General features: G+C 53.3%; 1 protein-coding gene across 2 annotated transcripts; it reads left to right on the forward strand.

The window, feature by feature from the left end:
- Window positions 1-15,088: 15,088 nt before the first annotated feature.
- On the forward strand, window positions 15,089-20,819 carry RLBP1 (retinaldehyde binding protein 1). 2 transcript variants are annotated; one of them, XM_033070528.2, is made up of 8 exons: window positions 15,090-15,881; window positions 16,656-16,699; window positions 16,944-17,072; window positions 17,330-17,531; window positions 18,623-18,801; window positions 19,395-19,553; window positions 20,140-20,250; window positions 20,343-20,819. In XM_033070528.2, exons 2-8 carry the CDS (start codon window positions 16,688-16,690, stop codon window positions 20,499-20,501), a joined length of 951 nt encoding a protein of 316 aa, XP_032926419.1. In that variant the 5' UTR covers window positions 15,090-15,881; window positions 16,656-16,687; the 3' UTR covers window positions 20,502-20,819. The 2 variants fall into 2 exon arrangements, with proteins under 2 accessions (XP_032926418.1, XP_032926419.1); XM_033070527.1 differs by having other exon boundaries at window positions 15,089-16,699.
- The last annotated feature ends 1,385 nt before the right edge of the window (window positions 20,820-22,204 follow it).

Consider the following 22,204-nt stretch of genomic DNA (forward strand, 5'->3'; position numbering starts at 1 on the left):
GGTGAGCCTGAGCCTGGCCATGTCCCACCGATTAACGCGTACCCAAGGAACTCTGCAAACCCTGCGGACAAAGCCGTAACAATGAGTGTGGGGGATGCCCACTAATTAGCATCCCAACTCACTCTGTCCTGGCCAACTGCACCCGTAAAGAAAAGGAGAAGTACAGAACATTTAACGGCACTCAGTATGTGAGGTGTAAATGGGGAAAGACAATGATATACTATCATCTCAAGGCAAGACATGAGAAAGGGCAGCCAGAGACATTTGCTCACAATGTCCAGAAGAGAAATGCCAATCAAACACCTCTTCCCACTTGTGGACAATGCAATCGCTCGGTGTGGGTCGGTGTATGTAGCTTATTTTCAGGTGAATGAGTTATGTTATGACAATACCCGATTAAATATGTGTGTCATAGAAGGAAAAATATATTGGGTGGGCAAAAATCTTAAGATTGAGAATGGATTAATCTCGGACGGTAAACCAATCATCATCGACCTACTTGAAGAAAATGAAAAATGGGTTTGTGCCCAATTCAATAACGCTTTTTGTTTCTCCAGAAATAAGGAAGCAAAATAGAACAAATAGCCTAAGAACAGAATGTTGTGTTGAAATTGATTATAGAAAAACCATAAGGGATCTTGCTACAGAAATAAAAAGGGTGGCACATGTCCCAGTCCAAAAGTGGAATTCCATTCTCCAGGCATCTTGGTGGGAACAGTTATTCTCGGGACCATAGTGGGAAAAAATTGTATTCTTTATCCTGTGCTCAGTAGCTGAAGTCATCCTCCTACCATGCTTGATATCTTGTTTCATCAGATTAATACACTGAGTGGTGCAGGGCATGCAAATAGCCGCTGTGCCCATGGACCCAGAACCCACATCTGGGAGAGTGAATAGTAAAGCATCCAAATTACAGAAATCGGGAGAAGGAAAGGTAAATACCAGTGCAGTAAAGGCACTTACAAAATTTGAAGAACAAATAGGAAAAAATAATCTCCCTTACATAAATTATCGAGAAGAGTCAATGAAGGGATGGAATAGCAGTGATAAATCTGAAGAAATTTAAAAAGGGAACACGAATTAATTTGGTTATACAGAAGGGGAAGGAGTGTGACATATGTTGTTATAATTCGTATTTATATATAAGAAAGTTGTATAAAATAAATAAAGAACTTTTCAGCCACTGCCACCCACACCCGAAGCCATGGACAAAGGCCTTGATTAGCATCTCAACAAACCGAGCTCAACGATCCTGAGACAACCAGACGGGAGAAACCATCGATAAAGAACTGTCAAGTGCCCTATATCAGAGCCGATCACCTCCACCCGAAAGCGAGAAACCAGCACTGCCAAGGAAATTACACATGAATAGGGAGCAGACACAGCCCTCATCGAGGTGCAGGAAGGACTTTTGTCCCGGGTAGCGCCAAGAAAAGTTTCATCTTAATATGAGAATTCTCAGCAGAAACAAAGGGAGCTCTTGCCTCAGGCCAGAAAAATCTGTATAAAACCTGGGATAGCAGTGTGAACACAGCGTGGTCTGATGCATAGAGGTCAGATCAGCGTGTGAGATCAGCCGCCACCGAATTCCCGGGCTCGGTGCTGTCCTGTTTAGTTTGTGGCTTCCCAAGACCGTATTTTTGGTTGCTGTTTTACTATTTAATTCGGCTTGCTTCGGTTATCATCTATAACAGTAGCTTGAGATTTTTTTTTTTTTTTGACGAAATAAGACAGAAAAAGAACAAACCCCAGGAAAACTCCGGATAAACCGAAAAAGATTTTAAAAAAAGGTAAGTTGCCCGAAATAACAAGGGACAGCCCGCTGGGTTAAATGATAGAACACGGGGAGGGGAGTCCCGATAAGAGAAGTAAGTCTAAAGAAAAATTAATCCATTATTGCATAGAGATTTGGAGAAGAGGGGGGGACAGCTGCGGGTCCCCTGTGTCCTCCACTTCCAGAGCGGGGGGGCCGGGCAGTAAAGGTGATATATTTAATTCGGCTTTAATTCGGTTATTATCTATAACAGCTAATGAATGAGAAGTAAAAACTAGATTTTTTTTTTAGTTTTTGTGTGTGTGTGTGTTAGCCTATATAGTTGAGAGAGAGTTTACTGGAGGATGATAGAGGATATTATATTATAATATCCTTCTAGTACACTTTATTACTTTATATAATCAGGCATATGCCGAAAGTAATGTATTTTAATTGTATATATACGTTTAGTTTTAGTTCCAGTAAAGTATAGATGGTGAGGTGACTGTGCTCTTTAAAAAACAGTGGTATTTATATTTGGTTTTAATTCAGTATTTTATTTTTTGGTGGAATATAGTGTGTTGTTTTATTTTTTGGTGTTATTGACTATGCAATTTTGGGTTTGAATGAAGGCTTTGTATTTGAGGCAGGATGAATTGAAGTAGGTTTTTAAAATAGACTTTTGATATGTATGATGCGGATTTTGGGTAGGACTGGCTCTGCTGGTGGAGTTTTGGTTGTGAATTTATTAGAAGGCTTTTATTAGATGCAATTTTTAATATTTAAAAAGTTTTTTTTTTAATGTAGTGCTTTTAAGATGGTTTTCCATAATATAATGTATAGTTCTGTTTTGTTTATACATGGTGTATGATAAGGTCTTAGTTTTGGTATTGAAAAGGTTTTCTTTAAATTCTCTTTTATTGTTGTTTTTTTTTGGTGGGGTGTTGTTTTTAAAGGATATGTTTATAAGGTTTACGATGGTGTTATGGGCTGTAGCATAAGGCAGAGGATGGGTTTTTAATTATTTTGTGACAGCTTTTATTATTGTGAGTATGTAGCGGTTGTTTTGGTGGGTTTGAGGTCATGTCATAGCTAATTTATTAGCCTTTTTTTAACAATATAATTGGAACATTATATATGGGGTGTTATTGTATGTTTATGTTGGTTTATTATTATATCATAGGGGTTTTATTTATTTGGTTTGATTGTGATACATGTTTTATAGCTATGGATAATTTGGGAGATACTCTTTATGGTTAAATTTATCTTTTGATTTTGTGTTTATTTATCAGTGGTATTTTTGTTTTGATGGTTTGAGGCATAACGAGTTCATTGAGTTAGGAGTAATTTTAGTTTTGTGTTGTTAAGTTAGATTTATTTGTGCTTTTTTATTTTTGTTGTTTGATTGATTTGGCTGTTTTGGTGTCTTTTATTAGTTTTATTTTAGGGAACATGGATACTTATAGGGTGGATTTTTAAAGTAGGGTTTTGGTTTGTTTTTTGGTCTTTTTTTTTTTCCGTGGTAGTGTTTTTTTTTAGTTTATTTTCCAGTACTTTAGATTCTTTTAATGATGTTAATTATTTAATTTACTATATGAGGGGCATGTGATTTTTTTTCCATGGGGGACATGTGATATTTCACTTATTACATAGGGGGCCATGTTTTATATCACCTATTATATATAGGGTGAGCCGTATATCACTTTTTATATTTATTCTGTCCATGTGTGTCTGTGTCTGAGTGTCCGAGTGTGCATGAGTGTGTCTGAGCGTTTCTGAGCGTGCACGTGTCCGGCTGTGTCTGTGCGTGCCGAGGTGTTTCCGAGTGTGTGTGAGAACACAGCTGCAGAACACAGCACTGCCAGCATAGTACATTGATTTTTACCATAATGGGGAATACACGTTTGGGTCTGGACTGTGAAGAGGTTCCTATGTTACCTGAATAATTAAATTTTGTAACAAACTTGAACAGAAGCTCCTGCTCATATTCCACAGACTTATTTCTGCAACTGCTGATTAGCTTTACTGAATCTGAAAACTTTCAGTCCTTTAAAAAGGCTGCAAAAAGCAATAACTGCCACGGCCATATTTTAATGTTCTACAGGCTGCTTTAAGAAGCTGTACCACACAGCTGCTAAAGGCTTGTTTGAGTTCTCCTGAAGCTACAAGGTATTTGCCATACTGTGTTAGAAACTCTCAGCTGTAAAGTGCCTGTAGGATAAAAGACGTTGCATCTTTGCTCGTTTATAGTTATGGATATAACTCAATTCTTTTGCTTAAAGCTGATTTTAATTGTCAGAAAATCTGATTTTCAGTTGATGAATCTGGGGATGCTTTTATAACTACTCTGCCTATGTGAGAGCTGCCTCAGCCTGGATGGGTGTGAGGATATCCAGCTGCTCCTTAGGCCTTGGAGCAGGGCAGGGTGCAGAGCTCACGGTAAGCCTTGTTTAAGCACTTTTAATATCAAAATAAGTTTAAACAGACTTTGCAGTAATAACATACAAAAGTCCATTGCAAGCCTAGGTACAAGCTGTCCTTATTAAAGATCCACGTTGATGGATGTTTTGTCTAACTGCTCTGAGGACGGAACGTGTCCAAAGCTTTGTTAACCCCTTGTCTTCTGCTTGGTAGGGCAACGCCTTAACCCAGGTCTCGGGGGCTGTGTGCTGGAGCAGGGAACCCCCGTGAGCACGAGCCACAGATTGGGACATCAAACCAGGTAAGGATCTGTTTCTATTTAGTCATTGTTTTTGGTGGCTTTAATGTCACAGCTGCAGCGTTCCTTCAGACACTGTGAGCTGCGAGAGCAGCTCCAGCTCCTGAGCTGGGCAGGGTACAGTGCAGAGCCTTTAGGAAATACATCCAAACAAGGGACTACTCTGCTTTTGCTGTAGTTATCCTTCCTATTTTCACCTGGGCTGGAAGGACGGGCATGGCCTGTATTTATCACATGAAAGTGATGTTCCTAAATTTCTCCAGAAGTTCTGATTGATATTATTACTCATTTTCTGGCAGAAAACACGCTCATTTTGCCTTTCCCACGTTGTTTTCTGGTGCTACCCTGGTTTTGGGGGTTGAGGGGCTTTGTTCCCCCCTACTCTTTCTCGCTGTAGTATTTCTTCCCATTATCATGCTAAAGAAAGCTCCTCGGGCCGCACCCAGCTCATAATGGTCCATTACAAAGGTAATGGCCCAGGGACAAAAGTAACGGCCCAGGGACAAAGGAGGTGGCCGCGGTGGGGATTGCCCTGTGTCACCTGTCTTCGGTGGGGGTCGGGGTGGGGGGTGGGGAGGAGAAGGCAATGATTGAGTCCGGGAGTTTGGGAGAACAAGTGTAGATCCAGTCAAGTTTCAGCCGTGCCACATCACCTTGTCTCCTAGGACAGTATCAGCCTCTGAGTGAAGGATGTGCCCTGAGGCCCCGGGCATTCTTGGGAGATGGTGAGCAGTGAAATTATCAGGGTTTGGCTTGTGTGCTACTGAGAGAATGCACTGATGCCTGGTTTTCTTTATTGTAGCTGGCTAAGAGACAACAGCCCAGCGATGGCAGGAGTTTCCCAGAGAGTGGAACAGCTCTTCTCACCTGATGTGGATTCTAATCCCTTGATCTCTGACAGATAAGTGCAGGGGTTCAACCCACAGCGGGGATGGAATGAGTCTCTGGGTCTGGAATTGTCAGGGGGGATTTTGGGAGTGCCAGGGATTGGTCGGGATCTCTGTGCGGTGATTGCTGGGCAGGCGGGGTCTCTGTGAGGGCCCCTCTGAGACCCCTCCTCAAATTCCCCATTGTCTCTCCCCAGCATCCGTGGGACCTGCACTCGGTGGATCAGGTGAGTGGGGGGTCCCAGGGGGGTCAATGGGGGTTTTCAGACCCCTCTGACCCTCCCCTTGCTCTCTCCCCAGTACCTGAACATCAAACTGATGGACATCAGCGTCATGGACCCCGAAAAGTATCCGCACATGGTGCGGGGTGGGGGGCTCAGGGGGGTTTTGGGGGGTCTCAGAGGGTTTCAGTGAGTTTTTGGGGGCTGCTCAGGGAGTCTCAGAGGGTTTTTGGGGGTTCTCAGTGGGATTTTGGGGGAAATTCGGGGTCTCAGTTTGTTTTGGGGGGTCCCACCTGTTTTTTTCGGGGTCTCGCTGGGTTTTTTGGGTGCTGTTCAGGGGTCCCACCGGGATTTTGGGGATCCCAGTGGGTTTTGTGGGTCTCATTGAGTTTTTGGGGGCTGCTCGGGGGTCTCAGAGGTTTTTGGGCTCTCACTGAATTTCGGGGCCTGCTCGGGGGTCTCATTGAGTTTTTGGGGGCCCTTTGGGGGTCTCAGTGGGATTTTGGGGGTCTCAGGGGGGTTTTTGGAGGGCCTCATCAAATTTTGGGGGCCCCTTGGAGGGTCTCAGTGGGATATTGGGGGGAATTTGGGGGTCTCAGTGTGTTTTTGGGGGTCCCACCTGGTTTTTTAGGGGTCTCACTGGGTTTTTCGGGGACTGTTCAGGGGTCCCACCAGGATTTTGAGGATCCCAGCGGGTTTTGTGGGTCTCATTGAGTTTTTGGGGGCTGCCTGGGGGTCTCAGTGTGTTTTTGAGTATCCCAGCCGATTTTTAGGGGTCTCAGCAGATTTTTGGGGGGGGTCTCACCCAGGTTTTTGGGGTCTCACTAGGTTTTTTGGGGGCCTCACTGAATTTTGGGGCCCCTTCAGGGGTCTCATTGAGTTTTTGGGGTCTCACTGAGTTTTTTGGGGCCCCCTTGGGGGGGTCTCCCCCTACCCAGCTGTCGGTCAAGAACTGCTTCATCCACGGCTCCGTGGTTCATCATGTGCAGCTCCTGGTTGACCCCTCCCCAAATTCCGGGAGCCCCCTCCCCAAATTGGGATTTCCCCGCCCCCCCTCCAGCCCCTCCCCACCCTGAGGGCCCGCTGGGCGCCGTGGCTGCAGCCGTGGGCGATGGTCTGGGGGTCAGCCGTGCTCAGGAAGCCCTTGAGGTGCACCCCGCCCCCCACGGGCACCGTGGACACCGTGAAGTCCTGGGGAGGGGGTGTGTGGGGGGGTCAGAACCCCCAGAAACCCCCCTGGAACTGCTGCAGACACCAAGGAAACCCTCCCCCCCCAAAAAAAAATCCAAAAATCCAAACAAGACTCCCTTACAAAGCCCCGCCAAAATTTTTCCCCAAAGCCCCACCAAATTTCCCCACAAAGTGCCCTAAATTTTTCCCCCAAAGCCCTCCCAAAGTGCCCCCAAATTCCTCCCAAAGTGCCCCAATTTTTTCCCCCAAAGCCCCCCTGAATTCCCCCAAACCCCCCAGGGCTCTGAACCCCAAAATTTCTTGGGGGTCTGAACCACCCAGAGCTCCTTCAAAGCCCCCTAAAACCCTCCAAATTCCCCAAGATTTCCCCACAAAGCCCCCCAAATTCCCCCTAAATCCCCCCAAATTTCCTCCAAACCCCCCAGAGCTTTGAACCCCAAAATTTTTTAAGGGTCTGAACCACCCAGGGCCCCCCCAAAGCCCCCCCAAATTGCTCCCAAATTCCCCCCAAAATTCTCCAAAGCCCCCTGAATTTCTCCCAAGATCCCTCCAAACCCTCTGCAGGTCTGAACCCCCAAATTCCCTCTGAAATTCTCTCCAAACCCCACCCAGAGACCCCCCAACCCCCCCAGGGGATCGGAGTCCCCCCCAAACCCCCCGGGGGTCTCTCCCTGAAGGTGTCAGCCACAGCCTCAGCCCCTCAGGTTGGTCCAGGGCGAGATTCCCACAAAAAATGCCCGGCCTGGGGAGGGCAGGGGGCGGTTGGGACCCCCTGGAGGGTCAGGGGGGTTCCCGGGGGTCCCACACTCACCGGTGAACAGAACGTCCCCTGGTCCAGCGCCGCCCCCTCGTCCATCACCGACAGCGCCCGGAGCTGGAGCTGCTCCAGCACCTCCCAGAGCCCCCCGAGCTCGGGGGGGGCAGGGGGGGACATGGGGGGGGACATGGTGGGGGGGTCACGGAGGGGGACAGTGAACACAACACCTCCAGAACCCACAGAGACCCTTGAACACACAGAGATCTGCCAGAGCCCCCCGAGCTGGGGAGGGGGACAGGGGGGTCATGAGGGGGTCACGGCGGGGGGAGAGCGGGCACGACCCCCCCACAGAATCTACAGAGACCCACAGAGCCCCCTGAGCTGGGGCTGAGGACAGGGGGTCATGGGGGGGACACTAGGCACGACCTTCCCAAGAACCCACAGAGACCCCCCAGGGCCCCCCAGTGCATCCCAACCACTCCTGAAATGTGGGATCCAAAAAGGGGGGGGGGAGTTGGCGGGGCTCACGGGCTGTCAGAACGCCCCATCCAGCGCGCGGGATCCTCAAAATAACGCCCCCAAAATTCCAACCCCCCTCCCCATCCTCGGGGTCCCAAAGTAGCTCCAGGACCTCCCCCATCCCCCACACACAATTCCAACCCCACCCGGTGTTTCCCCGCTGATCCCACCCCTCAAACCCCCTCCCGATTCCCCCCCGAGGGGGGCTTGCAACGCCCGCACAAGGGCGTGCGTGAAGTGCCCGAAAGGCTGGGACAAGGCCGGGACCCCTCCCCAAAAATGGGGACTTCTCCCAAACAACGGGACCTCTCCCTACACGGGGCCCCCCTCGGCCGGGCGGGCACTTTTGGGGTAAAACGCGGCGGTTTTGGGGCTGCCCTAGGAAGGTCTCACTGGGACAGGAGAAGGAGGAGGAGCGGGAGGGGGGGGAAGAAGAACGGGCGGGAGCCTTCGACTTCGGCGCCGTGGGGGCAGGGCTGGGGGCGGGGCAGCGCGGCTGATTAACGTGGGCTCGTTAGCGATAATTACTGGCATGCGGTGGGCCCTTGAAAACGTCCTTCGTCCATAAAACTGCAAAATATTTTAAGTAGGGACGCCCCCAGTGCCCCCCCAAAATTCACGCACAAAGATTCTCCCCGAAATCCACGGTCCCAATCCCATAATGCATGGCGGCGCCCCCTACCCATAATGCATTGCGGCCCCGCCTACCCATAATGCATTGCGGCCCCGCCTACCCATAATGCATTGCGGCGGCCCCCTACCCATAATGCATTGCGGCCCCGCCTACCCATAATGCATTGCGGCGGCCCCCTACCCATAATGCATTGCGGCCCCGCCTACCCATAATGCATTGCGGCCCCGCCTACCCATAATGCATTGCGGCCCCGCCTACCCATAATGCATTGCGGCTTCGCCTACCCATAATGCATTGCGGCCCCCGCCTACCCATAATGCATTGCGGCGGCCCCCTACCCATAATGCATTGCGGCCCCGCCTACCCATAATGCATTGCGGCCCCGCCTACCCATAATGCGTTGCGGCGGCCCCCTACCCATAATGCATTGCGGCCCCGCCTACCCATAATGCATTGCGGCCCCGCCTACCCATAATGCATTGCGGCGGCCCCCTACCCATAATGCATTGCGGCGGCCCCCTACCCATAATGCATTGCGGCCCCGCCTACCCATAATGCATTGCGGCGGCCCCCTACCCATAATGCATTGCGGCCCCGCCTACCCATAATGCATTGCGGCGGCCCCCTACCCATAATGCATTGCGGCCCCGCCTACCCATAATGCATTGCGGCGGCCCCCTACCCATAATGCATTGCGGCGGCCCCCTACCCATAATGCATTGCGGCCCCGCCTACCCATAATGCATTGCGGCCTCGCCTACCCATAATGCATTGCGGCCCCGCCTACCCATAATGCATTGCGGCCCCGCCTACCCATAATGCATTGCGGCCCCGCCTACCCATAATGCATTGCGGCCCCCCCTACCCATAATGCATTGCGGCGGCCCCCTACCCATAATGCATTGCGGCCCCGCCTACCCATAATGCATTGCGGCTTCGCCTACCCATAATGCATTGCGGCCCCCGCCTACCCATAATGCATTGCGGCGGCCCCCTACCCATAATGCATTGCGGCCCCGCCTACCCATAATGCATTGCGGCCCCGCCTACCCATAATGCGTTGCGGCGGCCCCCTACCCATAATGCATTGCGGCCCCGCCTACCCATAATGCATTGCGGCGGCCCCCTACCCATAATGCATTGCGGCCCCGCCTACCCATAATGCATTGCGGCGCCCCCCTACCCATAATGCATTGCGGCCCCGCCTACCCATAATGCATTGCGGCGGCCCCCTACCCATAATGCATTGCGGCCCCGCCTACCCATAATGCATTGCGGCCCCGCCTACCCATAATGCATTGCGGCGGCCCCCTACCCATAATGCATTGCGGCCCCGCCTACCCATAATGCATTGCGGCCCCCGCCTACCCATAATGCATTGCGGCCCCGCCTACCCATAATGCATTGCGGCCCCGCCTACCCATAATGCATTGCGGCGGCCCCCTACCCATAATGCATTGCGGCCCCGCCTACCCATAATGCATTGCGGCGGCCCCCTACACATAATGCATTGCGGCCCCGCCTACCCATAATGCATTGCGGCGGCCCCCTACCCATAATGCATTGCGGCCCCGCCTACCCATAATGCATTGCGGCGGCCCCCTACCCATAATGCATTGCGGCCCCGCCTACCCATAATGCATTGCGGCGGCCCCCTACCCATAATGCATTGCGGCCCCGCCTACCCATAATGCATTGCGGCGGCCCCCTACCCATAATGCATTGCGGCCCCGCCTACCCATAATGCATTGCGGCGGCCCCCTACCCATAATGCATTGCGGCGGCCCCCTACCCATAATGCATTGCGGCCCCGCCTACCCATAATGCATTGCGGCCCCGCCTACCCATAATGCATTGCGGCGGCCCCCTACCCATAATGCATTGCGGCCCCGCCTACCCATAATGCATTGCGGCGGCCCCCTACCCATAATGCATTGCGGCCCCGCCTACCCATAATGCATTGCGGCCCCGCCTACCCATAATGCATTGCGGCGGCCCCCTACCCATAATGCATTGCGGCCCCGCCTACCCATAATGCATTGCGGCCCCCGCCTACCCATAATGCATTGCGGCCCCCGCCTACCCATAATGCATTGCGGCCCCGCCTACCCATAATGCATTGCGGCGGCCCCCTACCCATAATGCATTGCGGCCCCGCCTACCCATAATGCATTGCGGCCCCGCCTACCCATAATGCATTGCGGCGGCCCCCTACCCATAATGCATTGCGGCGGCCCCCTACCCATAATGCATTGCGGCCCCGCCTACCCATAATGCATTGCGGCCCCGCCTACCCATAATGCATTGCGGCGGCCCCCTACCCATAATGCATTGCGGCCCCGCCTACCCATAATGCATTGCGGCGGCCCCCTACCCATAATGCATTGCGGCCCCGCCTACCCATAATGCATTGCGGCCCCGCCTACCCATAATGCATTGCGGCGGCCCCCTACCCATAATGCATTGCGGCCCCGCCTACCCATAATGCATTGCGGCCCCCGCCTACCCATAATGCATTGCGGCCCCGCCTACCCATAATGCATTGCGGCCCCGCCTACCCATAATGCATTGCGGCGGCCCCCTACCCATAATGCATTGCGGCCCCGCCTACCCATAATGCATTGCGGCGGCCCCCTACCCATAATGCATTGCGGCCCCGCCTACCCATAATGCATTGCGGCGGCCCCCTACCCATAATGCATTGCGGCCCCGCCTACCCATAATGCATTGCGGCGGCCCCCTACCCATAATGCATTGCGGCCCCGCCTACCCATAATGCATTGCGGCCCCGCCTACCCATAATGCATTGCGGCGGCCCCCTACCCATAATGCATTGCGGCCCCGCCTACCCATAATGCATTGCGGCGGCCCCCTACCCATAATGCATTGCGGCGGCCCCCTACCCATAATGCATTGCGGCGGCCCCCTACCCATAATGCATTGCGGCCCCGCCTACCCATAATGCATTGCGGCCCCGCCTACCCATAATGCATTGCGGCCCCGCCTACCCATAATGCATTGCGGCGGCCCCCTACCCATAATGCATTGCGGCCCCGCCTACCCATAATGCATTGCGGCGGCCCGTTACCCATAATGCATTGCGGCGGCCCCCTACCCATAATGCATTGCGGCGGCCCCCTACCCATAATGCATTGCGGCCCCGCCTACCCATAATGCATTGCGGCCCCGCCTACCCATAATGCATTGCGGCCCCGCCTACCCATAATGCATTGCGGCGGCCCCCTACCCATAATGCATTGCGGCCCCGCCTACCCATAATGCATTGCGGCGGCCCGTTACCCATAATGCATTGCGGCCCCGCCTACCCATAATGCATTGCGGCCCCGCCTACCCATAATGCATTGCGGCCCCGCCTACCCATAATGCATTGCGGCGGCCCCCTACCCATAATGCATTGCGGCGGCCCCCTACCCATAATGCATTGCGGCCCCGCCTACCCATAATGCATTGCGGCCCCGCCTACCCATAATGCATTGCGGCGGCCCCCTACCCATAATGCATTGCGGCCCCGCCTACCCATAATGCATTGCGGCGGCCCCCTACCCATAATGCATTGCGGCCCCGCCTACCCATAATGCATTGCGGCGGCCCCCTACCCATAATGCATTGCGGCGGCCCCCTACCCATAATGCATTGCGGCCCCGCCTACCCATAATGCATTGCGGCCCCGCCTACCCATAATGCATTGCGGCCCCGCCTACCCATAATGCATTGCGGCCCCGCCTACCCATAATGCATTGCGGCGGCCCCCTACCCATAATGCATTGCGGCCCCGCCTACCCATAATGCATTGCGGCGGCCCCCTACCCATAATGCATTGCGGCTTCGCCTACCCATAATGCATTGCGGCCCCGCCTACCCATAATGCATTGCGGCGACCCCCTACCCATAATGCATTGCGGCCCCGCCTACCCATAATGCATTGCGGCGGCCCCCTACCCATAATGCATTGCGGCCCCGCCTTCCCATAATGCATTGCGGCCCCGCCTACCCATAATGCATTGCGGCGGCCCCCTACCCATAATGCATTGCGGCCCCCGCCTACCCATAATGCATTGCGGCGGCCCCCTACCCATAATGCATTGCGGCCCCGCCTACCCATAATGCATTGCGGCGGCCCCCTACCCATAATGCATTGCGGCCCCGCCTACCCATAATGCATTGCGGCGGCCCCCTACCCATAATGCATTGGGGCCCCGCCTACCCATAATGCATTGCGGCGGCCCCCTACCCATAATGCATTGCGGCGGCCCCCTACCCATAATGCATTGCGGCCCCGCCTACCCATAATGCATTGCGGCGGCCCCCTACCCATAATGCATTGCGGCGGCCCCCTACCCATAATGCATTGGGGCCCCGCCTACCCATAATGCATTGCGACGGCCCCCTACCCATAATGCATTGCGGCGGCCCCCTACCCATAATGCATTGCGGCCCCGCCTACCCATAATGCATTGCGGCCTCGCCTACCCATAATGCATTGCGGCCCCCAAACACCGATAATGCGTTTTATATAATAATTAATTATTATTATTTTGATTTCAAGGGGTTTTCTGGCAAAAATATGGGAATTAGGAATTAACAGTTCTTTTCTAGAGAAAATTAAAATAGAGATACAGTACTACAAAGTAACGAATTGCAATCCTGACAGAGTCAGAGTACAGCCTGGCACCCGTCAGGCAGGGTGTTGGCAGCAGTCCCATTCCATGGTGGCTGCATCCTCCTGCAGTGACAGATGTGGCTCAGTTGGAGCAGTGCTCCTGTACAAGGTGCAGTTTCCCTCCGGAGCTCCAGTGGTGATGTGGAGAAATCCGAGAATCTCTGGAGGAAGGATGGGTTGTGAAAAGATAAAGAACAATGCCCTGCCTGGTTCCAATGGATGGCCCATTAGCAGAGTATCTGCCGTTGAGATAAGGATCTCTGCCCCCACCCTCAACAGACGGTGATGGAACAGATACCTTTTATCACACTCTGTATTGTAACGTACGGCTTATAATCAGGTGTGGGTTATGTATGGACAAAGAATTAAAAGTTGCTGGTACCTGGAAGTGCGGCTTATAATCGTGAAATTTTTTCTTATTGGTCTTAATTTGGGCTGTGGTCTTCAATTTCTACAGATTGTCAGTGCTGGTAACTGGTGTATCAGGATCGGGTGTCTTCACTGGGTATTATCCAGCCAAGCAGGTAGTTCACTTACTACATTTATCAGCCTATGTTACTCCTAAAGAAAACTATATCTAAAATACCATTTCAACACCACACATATAGTATCCACCCTAATATTTGTGAAATGCCGATACCATAATATATATTTATAACAAGGGGCATTTGGCACAAAGTGCCCATTCAGGGCACCCCACACCAGCAGTGAGTGCCATCCACGTGGGGTTCAGATACATTTGAGTAATTTTAATTCCAGGGGACATGAGGGGTGGCCTTCAGCGTACCAGGAGGTGTAGCCCGCCTTTAAGCAGCGGGATTTGGCCAAAGGATCCGGTGCCAGCACAGTGTGGGAGCTTTCACAAGCCCCGTGCTCACGTGGAGTGAGAATTGATGCTGTAGAGCAAGGGGAGCGGGTTTGACGTGGGGCTGTGGGGAGGGAGGGGGATAACCAGGCCTGGAAGAGAGATGCACTTTGGGATCTGTCACAGGACATCAGGGTGTCCGTTTACCCAGGACAAGACACGCACTTCATGATACCAGGGGTTGTACGTGTGTCTGCAAAACTATTTCACCTATGATGACCACGCTGGCCAGGTGGCCCAGTGATCACAGGTTCTCTCTGGCACCCCAACAGAGCTTTATTGGGTCTGTTTGGGAAACCCCATGCTCATGATGTACCCCTGTTGTGCGCTATCTTGTGCTGAGCTGCACACCAAGGTCCAACGAGCTGTAGGAGGGAGTTGAGCCTAGCACCAGGGCTGATGTGGAATAGGGATGGGAGGGTTAGGGGTCTGCCCTGAAGAGCAGTGCTCAGTGCCTCTGGCCACAGCAGCACTACTCAGGGTTTTGGCACAGGTCCGAATTTTCCCTCAGCACCCGTGCCTTTTATTTGGAGTCTCGTGCCTTCCTCCTCCTCACATGGGGGTCTCAGCTCTGCTCGCAGGACAGGCCTGTGTGGAAACCAAATCCGTAAATCCCAGAGGCATTACAAAACATGCCTTGTGTAAGCCCCTTCAGCCCTGCTCTGGTGCTTAGCCCCGCCCTGCCACCTCCCCAAAATCCCCATCATGGTAAGAGCCTGGCCAAGCTCCTCTCCTGGGCTTGAGCACAGCTCCATCCTCACCACATTTCCACCCAGTTCCCACAGCCCTTGACCCAAAGAACTAGGGCTGTAAGGGCTCTCCCACCCTCTGTAGCTTCAGCATGCTGGGGCATCCCAGAAAACCCATTTTGCCATCCTGCTGCATCCATGCGTGGAGTCACCTTTGTTTCTCCCACATCCCAGTGCTCCCTTCCCTTATGGGTGTGTGGCATCTCCCTGGGGATGGAATGGGTTCCAGGTCCCAGAGCTCTGAACAGTTAATCATCACTTGAGGGCATTGGAGAAATTTTGCTTGAATCTTTTTATTTATGTATTTTTTAAAGCTGAAAGGGGCCTTTTTGGATGCTGGTTTGGGAGGCCTCATAGGGGAGGAATTGGAGAGCCCCAGGAGCATCCTCTGCCACAGACCCATCCCCGCAGTCGGACCCTGCCCACGCAGCCAAATTCACAGCAGGACCTTGCCAGGGTTTTTGGGGCAGAAGCTGGGGAAGAGACCTGTCCTGCTCACCCCGGGGAGCAGGCCGGGATGGCAGGCTGCCCACCACCTGCCTCTGCCCCTGCCCGTGCTAATGAGCGAGTTACACAACAAGGAGCTTTTATACTTTGTTAATCGGGTCCGGCATCCAGCCCGCCTCTCCACGCACGCTCCGGCTGGTGGTGGAACCCCAGCTCCCTCCTTCCCTCTCCTCAGCTGCCTTTTGTAATGTTTTAATGGGGTTTCTTTCCTGGGCTGGGCTGACTTAATTACAAAGCTGCAGTGAGTTGATGCCTTGTGACGGTCTAATCCCAACCCGGTGACTCTACAAAGCTTTCACCCGGCTTCCTTGCTGCTCCACTCCAGCCTCGCCATCCCTGCATCCATCTCAGCTCTGTGCTCTGACCTTCTGAGGACAGCTCAGCTTTTCCTCTTCCTGGTGAGTATCCAGGACATTTTACAACTGAAAGAACTACGTTGAAGACCATCATCCAGCCCTCGCTCAACGCAGCACCTCCAGAGCTTGAATTGGTTTTAGTGCCTGGAACAAGGGGACGCCTATCCCTTTCCCAGGAGGTGGAAGGAAAGAGGATGCCCCTGGAAAATGGTTGAGCTGGAACCAAGCATTCCTCACAGCCTTGGAGCTGGTGCTACAGCCAGGCAGGGGTAGATGCTGGAGGCAGTTTGAAGGCAGCCCTGCTCCTTATGGATGGGAACAAGGTGTTTCACCCAGACTGCGTTGGAAAGATGCTGAGAGGTTTATAGTCCAGCCTTGCAGTTGGTGGAGCACTGAGACCTGAGAATTTGAAAAATACTTCAGGGATAAGTATTTATTTTGGTAATATTATTTCTTCTGGTATTAGAAATAAAAGGATGAGCTGGCTGCCTGGCCAGAGTTGGATGCTCTGCCCATGTGAAGGTGGTCTGAGATGCCCCCAGCCCAAAGAGGAAAGGCAGAATGAGAAAAACACATGAAGGGATGATTTTTTAAGATTTTTAAGCTGCTTTTGCAAACATCCCTGGTGCTTCTCCAGGCTGCTCAGCCTCCTGCAGGCAGAGATGCAGGCAGTAGGTGATGGAGCTGAGGAGGATTGGGGGTGTGCTCTGCACATTCACTCCTGCCCCCATCTCTGGAGGATGGGCAGGGAATGGGGTGTAAGCGAGGCCGTGGAGACGCTTTGGATCCATGCTGATTCCTTCTTCCCTCTGCCAGTGTCCTGCTGCCGACAGAAGACAGAGGACAACATGTCTGCAGTTGTGAGTACTGTCCCCACGCTGCCCCATCCTCTGGGCTCTGACCGTGCCCTCCTTGCAGTGCTGGGATGGGGTGCACATGGCGCACCATAGTCCGAGCAGCACACAGTCCATCCCTACCCCACTGCACCCCTTGGGTGCATGTGTGGAGCCTCTCCCCTTTCCCAAGCTCCCAAGGAGACTTGCAGTGGGGCAGGGAGCTGGGGGGCTGTCTGAGGACCCCCCACATCCTCTCCCCACCCCCCAGACGGGCACATTTCGGATCGTGTCGGAGGAGGAGCAGGCCCTGCGCGCCAAGCTGGAGCGCCTCACCACCAAGGACCACGGCCCCGTCTTTGGGAGGTGTGAGAAGATCCCCCCACACACCCTGCAGAAGGTGAGCTGGCTCTGGGGAACGAGGGGCAGGTGCAGCCTGAGGCTCCAGCTCCTCAGGGGCCAGAGGAGACCCTCGACTGTCTCTTGCATTGGAGGCATTACCGAAATGCCTCCAAGCTGGGGACTCGAGTGACCCTACCCTCTGTATGCTGGGATGCAGTTTTACTGTCCTCCCCCAGTTTTTGGGTTCCTCCACAACCCTGGGGTGTTACAGAATGTGTGCCTGGCATCACTGGGTCCTGTCTCTGCTCCTCCCAGGCAAAGGATGAGCTGAACGAGACGGAGGAGAAGAGGGAGGTGGCAGTGAAGGCTCTGCGGGAGCTGGTGCAGGAGCGGGCGGGCGGCGAGGACGTTTGCCAGAAGGTGGCTGAGAAGGTGCAGGAGAAGGATGACTCCTTCTTGCTCCGCTTCATCCGTGCTCGCAAGTTTGATGTGCACAGAGCCTATGACCTGCTGAAAGGTGGGAAGGGGTCTGGGCTGTGATGGTGGCTGAGAATGAGGGTACATATCCCCCAGCAGCTTCCAGTCCTGTGCTGGTGCCTCCTAGCCCAGACTGGGCTGTGCTGGCAGAGCAGGACCCTGACATGGGAAGAGAATGAAGAGAGGGGATAAATAGAAAAAGTCAGGGTTTGAAGAGTGGGGATAAATAGAAAAAGTCAAGGTTGAGGGGCTTGGGGGATGGAGAAGGAAATTAATGAGGGTGACACCAAGCATCTTGCAGCACTAGGACAGTCCCATTCCTTGCAAATTTACCCCAACAAAAATGGCAAAAAACCCTCACACATGGTGATGGTTTCATTTGTGCAGCAAACCCAGCTGGCTTGGGCTGCATCCCCTTGAGACCCTCATGCTCTGTACATGCCCTACACTCCCCCTCTGTACCCTGTAAGGAGCCACTTCTGCACCCTCCCAATGCTTCTGAGCATGATGCCTGGGGGGCTCTGCACCCCTGGGGCACCTACAGGTCCTGGGACAGGTTGGGGTGCTTTTGGCACCCTCTCCTCACACTGAGAGTAACCCACAGGGATGGAGGGAGAGCAGAACGGCAGCCCAGAGGGTGGATGCTGACTGGAACCTGTCTGGCTCCAGCTCTGCTCTTCTTTGTGTCAGTTTAGAGGATAATGAGTTGTAATTATCAGTGCTGGCTCTCAGACGAGCTGTTTTGTGTGCCTGCATTTTCCCAGGATGAAATTCCTTATTTTGTGCCTGCAGGGTGCCAAGAGAGAGTAGAAGGGGGTTTTCACCCAAACAGGGAGGAAGGGAGAAGGAACTTTATTACTTGTTGAGGTGCTGGAGAGAAAGCAGGTGTGGGAAGCTTCTGGCAAGGGGAGGAATAACAGCAAGCATGGTGGGGCTGGTGTGCTGCTGAGCTTCTTCCCCCTTTGCTGGAGGAGACGTGGGCCATACAGGCAGAGCTTTCCACAGCTCTCTGGCTCAGCACTGACCCCTCACCATCACCATCACCACCACCAGCCCATCCCATCTCTGGCAGCTCCCCAGTTTCCCAAGGCCAGCTGAGCAGCCATTATCCCAATTTTTGCCTCTCTCCAGGCTATGTGAATTTCCGCCAGCAGTACCCCGAGCTCTTTGACAACCTGAGCGCCGAGGCCGTGCGCAGCACCATCGAGGCTGGCTACCCTGGCATCCTGGCCAGCAGGGACAAGTACGGGCGGGTGGTGATGCTCTTCAACATCGAGAACTGGGATTATGAGGAGATCACCTTTGATGAGGTGAGCCCAACTCAGAGGTTGCTCCCACAGCAGAGTGGTCCTGCTTTTGGGTTTGTCCTGCTTGGCATGTCTGAGCACAGCATCCTTACACACACATGCATCTGTCTGGCTATACAGGTGGAAGCAAATCTGTAGCCCTCTGAATTTATCCTTTGAGGGATGCAGGACAGCAGGGTGCACCCCAAGGGATGCAGTGCAAGGTGCATGCCAAATTCGGGGTGTGCATCCCCCAGCCCATGTAACATGGACTGAAGAAAGGCACCACACCATTAAATCAAGGGCAGAGGAGGAAACTGGGGCATAGGGCATGGAAAGGGCTTCTTGGCAGAGAGGTCTCCAGGCATGTAACTCACAGCTTCTCCCAGTTTCCTTTTCTGCTCAGCTCTGAATCTGGTCTCAGTGTATCACTGATCCAGATCTGATGTTCACCAGGTGAAAAGAGAATGTGGGCACCCCCCCTCCCTGCTCTGAAATCTGGGGGCTGCCTGTGACAAGCAGGCTGGAGTCCAACAGACCCTGGATAACTCCATGGGACTCTTCCTGGGTACCCTTAGGGTCTGTGGGAGGTGAAACCTGTGTCTCCTCTCCCTTAGATCCTTCGTGCCTATTGCATTATCTTGGAGAAGCTGCTGGAGAACGAAGAGACCCAGATCAATGGGTTCTGCATCATTGAGAACTTCAAGGGCTTCACCATGCAGCAGGCATCAGGGATCAAACCCTCCGAGCTCAAGAAGATGGTGGACATGCTGCAGGTGAGGAGCCAAAGTCTGCACCCAGCAGTGGCAGAGGGGACCCTGGGGAAGCAGGGAGCTCAGAGAAAGGAGGTGGCAGGGCTAGCAGGATTTGGAATTGCCACCATGCTGGAACAATGAAAAAGCATCAAAGAGATGCTGTTCCCCATCACCCTCTCCCTGCCTTCCCAGCTAATTGGCTTAATCCTGCAAAATTTTTCCCACCCTGTCTCCTTGCCTTCTCAAATGCCTGACCAGAAGCAGTACTACCACTCCTTGCAGCATCCACGGGCATGCTTTCCTCATGAGCCTCTCAGCCCAGCCTGGATGGAGACTCACAGGCATGCCAGGATTTCTGCCCTTGGACCAAAGGCCAGACACACTCTTCCCAGGGAAGGTCCTTCATGGAGTGGGAGCAGTGAGCTATCTGGGAGGTTCTCCAGCTCCCTGGTGCTCCTGAGGCCAAGATGTTGATCCTCTGGGTCAGAATAGAAAGGGGCCATCAAATAGAGAAGGGGACATGAAGCTGGTGTGTCCATTGCTGCCTGCTCAGATCTGGGTGGACAGCACCATCTGTAACCATCTTTGTCTGGGTTTGGGATCCTAGGACTCCTTCCCAGCACGGTTCAAGGCCGTCCACTTCATCCACCAGCCCTGGTACTTCACCACCACCTACAACGTGGTCAAACCGTTCCTGAAGAGCAAGCTGCTGGAGAGGGTGAGTGTGGGAAAGGACCTGCAGGCAGAGCCATGTCCTTGGGTAAAACGGAGCAGCTGGGAAGAGCTGCCCTGTTCCTCTGCTCCCTCCAGGTCTTTGTGCACGGTGAGGAGCTGGAATCCTTCTACCAGGAGATCGACGCTGACATCTTGCCAGCAGACTTTGGTGGGAACCTGCCCAAGTACGACGGCAAAGCAACCGCAGAGAAGCTCTTTGGGCCCCGCATCGAGTCCGAGGACACGGCTCTCTAAAGCAGGAGCCTGCTGCCCTCCCCTGTACCCCAGCACCAGGGGTGGCCCTCTAACCCCAGCCACCCCCCTCCTGTAGCATTGGATCGATGACTGCTCGTGTGGAGGCGCTCCAGGTGCGTTGTTCCAGCCTGTCCCTCCTGTCCCCACTCCAGGCAGCAGGCTGTCCCTCCCAGGCACAGCATCCTTCCCTCTGGAGCCAGTGGAGAAAGGCCACCAGCCTTCTCCCACAGCACTTCCTGGAGCTGCCAGGGGAGGATGGGAGTGTCTGCTCTGGGAAGGGAGGGCTACAGCGAGGGAGAAATAAAGTGTGTAACAGCAGAGCTCTGCAGTCCCTTATGGTGAGGAACAGGGCACAGCTTTTTGGGCACTGGTGGTGTTGCTGGTTCTGAGGAGATCAGGAGTGCCAGTGTTTGGCAGGAGACCTCTGTCCTCTCATCACTGACTACACTTTGGCACTGGGACCAAGGAACTGCACATCTCCATCCTCCCTGCATTCCAGAACAAGTCCCTTTTGTGCCTGAGAAAGGACCCCCAGTTCTTTGTTATCTGCTCTAAGCAGGGAAAACAGATGCAAACAGAAACCCAGCCAGGTGGAGCTATCTCTACCTAATTCCTGCTTGGGCAGGGAGGAGAACAGAAGCAGCCATTGAGACTAGGAGATGGATTTAAATCACAATCAATTTCAATCACAACACAATCAAAAGACAAGTTGTTCCTCCTAGCACTGCACTATGAAGGGAAGCTCCACCAAAGTCACCATGGAGGGCAAAGGATGGTACCTGTGCAGCAACCAAGCTGTGCCTGACACTAATTACACCTTGCTCGGGTGGGGAGGAGGGAGGAGTAGCTGTCCCAGGCAAGGGAGTCAGTGCTGCTTCATGAACAGGGCATCTCCTCCAAAAAGCCAACTGAACACCCATTCCAGACCATCTCCACCCCTGGCCAGCAGCAGGGCTCAGAGAACAAGTTCCTGGTCTCTGCCCAGGGTACCTTCTCCCTGAGCCTGGACTCACTATGTGTCCTGTCCCCGCTCCCAACTCCACACAGTTTCTTTTCATCAACCAGATCAGCCCCCCATCCAAAGCTGGCTGAGCTGGAGGGTGCACATTCATCAGGGCACTACTCAGGTTCAAACCAAACAGGACATGGGCCCTGAAGCCACAGGGAGGACAGAGCCTGTCTGGGGTTAGAGCTGTTTGCTCCAGCCTCAGCTACCTGGGGAGTCCATGCATTGCAAGTCCCAAAGCTTGAGGCTGTGCCAACCTTGTGCCAAGAGTCCAGGGACAGAGCAAAAGGCACCTCTCCACCTCCTTTGGCTCCTTTCTGTACCTGCAGCCATTCCAAGGAAGCCACCTGTGACAACCCTGCAACAATCAGGCCAGTGCAAACACAACAGCACAGCTTGCCTGGGAGGCACAGCAAGTGCAGCTTGTGGAGACAGAACAAGGGGAAAAAAACCCACCCACACAGACAGGAGCATCACACTGCTGCCTCTGGGATTTGGACTGCAATAGTCACTGCTCACCATTCCTGTGAAATTGTCAGCCAGGAGATTGCTTTGATGGGGACCAGCAAGCTGGGAGCTGAGTGACCAAGGCAGGAGGGAGTTTTGAAATGGATCTAACAGCTAATTCAAAATGGCCAATATAAATTAGAGATGAAGTACAGAGCACCCAGTGCAGCTGCCCTCCCTCAACTCTCTC

Source organism: Catharus ustulatus, chromosome 12 (genome assembly GCF_009819885.2).
Source record: "Catharus ustulatus isolate bCatUst1 chromosome 12, bCatUst1.pri.v2, whole genome shotgun sequence".
NCBI classification, from domain to species: Eukaryota; Metazoa; Chordata; class Aves; order Passeriformes; family Turdidae; genus Catharus; species Catharus ustulatus.

Excerpts from the sequence above, each read along its gene's own strand:
- RLBP1 (XM_033070527.1), top strand. The coding sequence starts at position 16,502 with ATGCAGGCAGTAGGTGATGGAGCTGAGGAGGATTGGGGGTGTGCTCTG. Across the intron at positions 17,073-17,329 it reads CCCCACACACCCTGCAGAAG|GCAAAGGATGAGCTGAACGA; the intron begins GTGAGCTGGCTC and ends TGCTCCTCCCAG. Across the intron at positions 20,251-20,342 it reads AGAGCAAGCTGCTGGAGAGG|GTCTTTGTGCACGGTGAGGA; the intron begins GTGAGTGTGGGA and ends TGCTCCCTCCAG.